At 43.9% G+C, this 3,101-nt stretch overlaps 1 protein-coding gene across 1 annotated transcript; it reads left to right on the top strand.

The window, feature by feature from the left end:
* The first annotated feature begins 1,479 nt into the window (after positions 1 to 1,479).
* LOC149178597 (uncharacterized) lies at positions 1,480 to 3,101 on the top strand. Its single transcript, XM_089422159.1, has 2 exons — positions 1,480 to 2,208; positions 2,973 to 3,101. Exons 1-2 carry the CDS (start codon positions 1,480 to 1,482, stop codon positions 3,099 to 3,101), a joined length of 858 nt encoding a protein of 285 aa, XP_089278285.1.

The following is a 3,101-nucleotide window of genomic DNA, read 5'->3' as shown; positions in this document are numbered from 1 at the left end:
ATTTCATGTACCTGGGATTACCACTAGCAAAGGAATCGGTCAAAACAGAAATTTGGGTGAAACTAATTGAGAAGCTGAGAGGGAAACTTCAGAGCTGGGGTGTGACATGGCTCAACCTGGCTGGAAGGAAAATTCTCATAAAATCCATCCTATCTGCTCTCCCCATATATCAGTTCGCAACCACTCTTTCCCCAACCAGCATCCATAAGCACATGCAATTAATTGTTAGGAGCTTTTTGTGGCAGGGAAGAAGGCAGGACTCCAAAAAGTTCAGTCTTGTTAAATGAGGCAAGGTTATTTTACCTTTCGAAAAAGGAGGGCTAGGAATACGAATACCAAGGTTGGCCAACATGGCCATGGGCTTCAAGCTGGTATGGAGAATTGTCAACGGGAAAGGAGCCTGGTGGACAGAAGTGATCAAAAGAAAATACCTGAACGGCCCCAACTCCAACATCCTATCGGAATCTATCGCTGACAGGCAGTGCACCCCTGTTTGGAAACTAATAAAAAAAACTCTCCCTCAGTTCAAAGACCTTATTTCAAGAGCTCTGAGATGTGGAAAAGATATAAACATTTGGACTGATCGCATAATGGGCTCAGAAGCAAGAGAAACTCTTCCAAATCTCAAGGCTCTGCATTTGTGGATGGAAGAGAAAAATCTTAAGTCCCTATATGATATTTCTTCTTGGGACCAAAATAGGTGGCTAGGCTGGAAGCATCTCATCCTCCCAAATAACCTAAGGGATCAGTGGGCCAACCTCAAACTATCTCTCTCAGGGTCAGGCCCCCTAAACAGAACGTCCGAGGATAAGTTCATCTGGGACCCCAATGGCGGAATCTACACAGTCAGAGAAGGATACAAAATCCTCCAAAATGCCACACCCTCCAATAACTGGCCTCTTTATAAAGCAACCTGGAATCCGGAATGCCTTCCAAAGATAAAATTCTTTAATTGGACCCTCCTTAAAAGCAAAATCCTCACAACGGAAAATCTAAGGAAGAAAGGCATCCTTGGTCCCTCGATATGCTGCCTGTGCAGAGCAGCGGAAGAAAGCAGCAACCACCTCTTCCTAGATTGCTCTTATGCTCGAAACTGCTGGAAGCTCATCACCAGCCCATTAACGATAGGTGAACTGCCCAATCAGATCACCCTCCTTCAAAAAAATTTGGGGAATAGCTATCCCTACCCCAAGAAAAACAAAACCCTTGCCAAAATACTGTGGAATAGCATCCCCCCAACCCTCTATTGGCAAATTTGGAACACTCGAAATCCATAATCTAGTGGACATTCCTCCACTCAACGGGAGATTTACCTGGAGCAATAAAAGAACAGGCAGCAACAATATAAAAGAGAGATTAGACCGAATCCTCGCTCAAGAAGGAACAGCAGCAAGATTCTCAAATATCCAAAGCAAAATCATCCATGGTTTCATTTCAGATCATAAATCAGTGGCTCTGATCCTAGACAAAGGTAAGAAAATGGGGCCTCTCCCCTTCAAATACAACAAGGCATGGGACAGCAAAGAAGAATTTCAAAACATGATAAAGGAGAAGTGGGCAAAAGAAATTATTGGCTCGCCTCACTATATCTGGGAAACTAAGCTCAAATCCCTCAGGACCGTTATGAAGCAATGGGCAAGAATAAACGCTGCTGAGGAAAGTAAAAAAAGAACTGATCTCCAATCACAGCTGGAACAATGGAGACACGAAAAGGAGCGAATCCAGTATTCAGAGGAAGACCAGGTCAAGGAGAATGAAATGTACAAAGAACTGTATAAGCAGAACAGGATGGAAGAAGAAGAACAGAGACAAAAGTCTCACTGCCTTTGGCTCAAAGCCGGAGACAAAAACACTTCCTTTTTTCACAATAGCCTAAAACTCAGGTGGGCAGGGAACCATATAGAGAGAATCATGGTTGAAGGAAGAGAGCTCAGAGAACAAGAAGAAATAAAAGAGGCTGCGTCCAGACACTTCTGTGCCCTTCTATCAGCCGACATCCAGCCCAACGATAATGAGGAATTCCTAAGCCTAATTGAAAACAAAATCTTAGCAGACCAAAACAACGAGCTGGACAAAGAGGTCACGACAGAGGAAATAGAGGGGTCGATCTTCGGCATGGCGCAGGACAAGGCACCGGGCCCAGATTGGTTCACAGTGGCATTATACAGAAATCACTGGGAAACCATCAAAAAAGACTTCACCAAAATGGTAAAGAACTTCTTCTCAAAGTGTAAAATGGGGAACAGCATTAAATCTTCTCACTTAGCCCTTATCCCCAAGGATCCCAACCCCCAATCCTTCGACCGATTCCGCCCAATCTCTCTGAGCAATGTTTCCTATAAAATCATCACCAAAATTCTAGCCAACAGGCTAAAAAAGCTTCTCCCCTCCCTTATCTCTGAGAATCAAGGAGGCTTCGTCCCTAGAAGACAAATCACGGATAACGTTATCCTTATCCAAGAGGCAATCCATAGCAGCATAAATAGAAAGGAAAAGGGTATGATTATTAAACTAGACATGGCCAATGCCTTTGATAGAGTTAACCACCAATTTCTTAAGGCAGCCCTTGGGAAATTTGGAATATCCAGCACCTTTATCAGCAGGATCATGGAATGTATCTCATTCCCTTGGACAGCCCCTCTAATCAATGGTAGGCCAAGAAACTTCTTCAGAAGCTCAAGGGGTCTGAGACAAGGCTGTCCGCTCTCCCCATTTCTATACATCATCGTGGCCGAAACACTAAGAATTCACCTGGAAAATAGGCGTAGGCAAAAAGAAATCACAGGTATCAGTATAGTGCTGGGAACCAAGGGGATAAATCACTCACTCTTCGCTAATGATACCCTCCTAATTGGAGGAGCCTCCAGTCTCATGGCAAGAAGGTTCAAGAAAATGCTAGAGCTCTTTCTACATGTCTCCGGAGGTAAGCTCAATAACAATAAGTGCATGATATACACCTGGAACGTCCCCAGGCAAATTATTCAGAGAATCTCCTCAATCCTGGACATCCCAGCACAAAGGAACTGGACCCATTTCATGTACCTAGGATTGCCATTAGCAAAGGAATCGGTCAAAACAGAAATTTGGGTGAAACTAATTGA

The sequence above is a fragment of the Pinus tabuliformis genome, chromosome 4_1 (genome assembly GCF_031772625.1).
Source record: "Pinus tabuliformis cultivar Carrire ecotype Pingquan chromosome 4_1, CPIR1, whole genome shotgun sequence".
NCBI lineage: Eukaryota > Viridiplantae > Streptophyta > Pinopsida > Pinales > Pinaceae > Pinus > Pinus tabuliformis.
Note: the sequence above shows the minus strand (reverse complement) of the source record. Positions and strands in the feature narration are given on the sequence as shown.

Bases quoted from the DNA above. Each gene is read 5' to 3' on its own strand.
- LOC149178597 (XM_089422159.1), top strand. From the start codon at position 1,480: ATGGGGCCTCTCCCCTTCAAATACAACAAGGCATGGGACAGCAAAGAA. The intron at 2,209-2,972 runs GTAAAGAACTTC...GAACGTCCCCAG, and splicing joins AAAAAGACTTCACCAAAATG to GCAAATTATTCAGAGAATCT.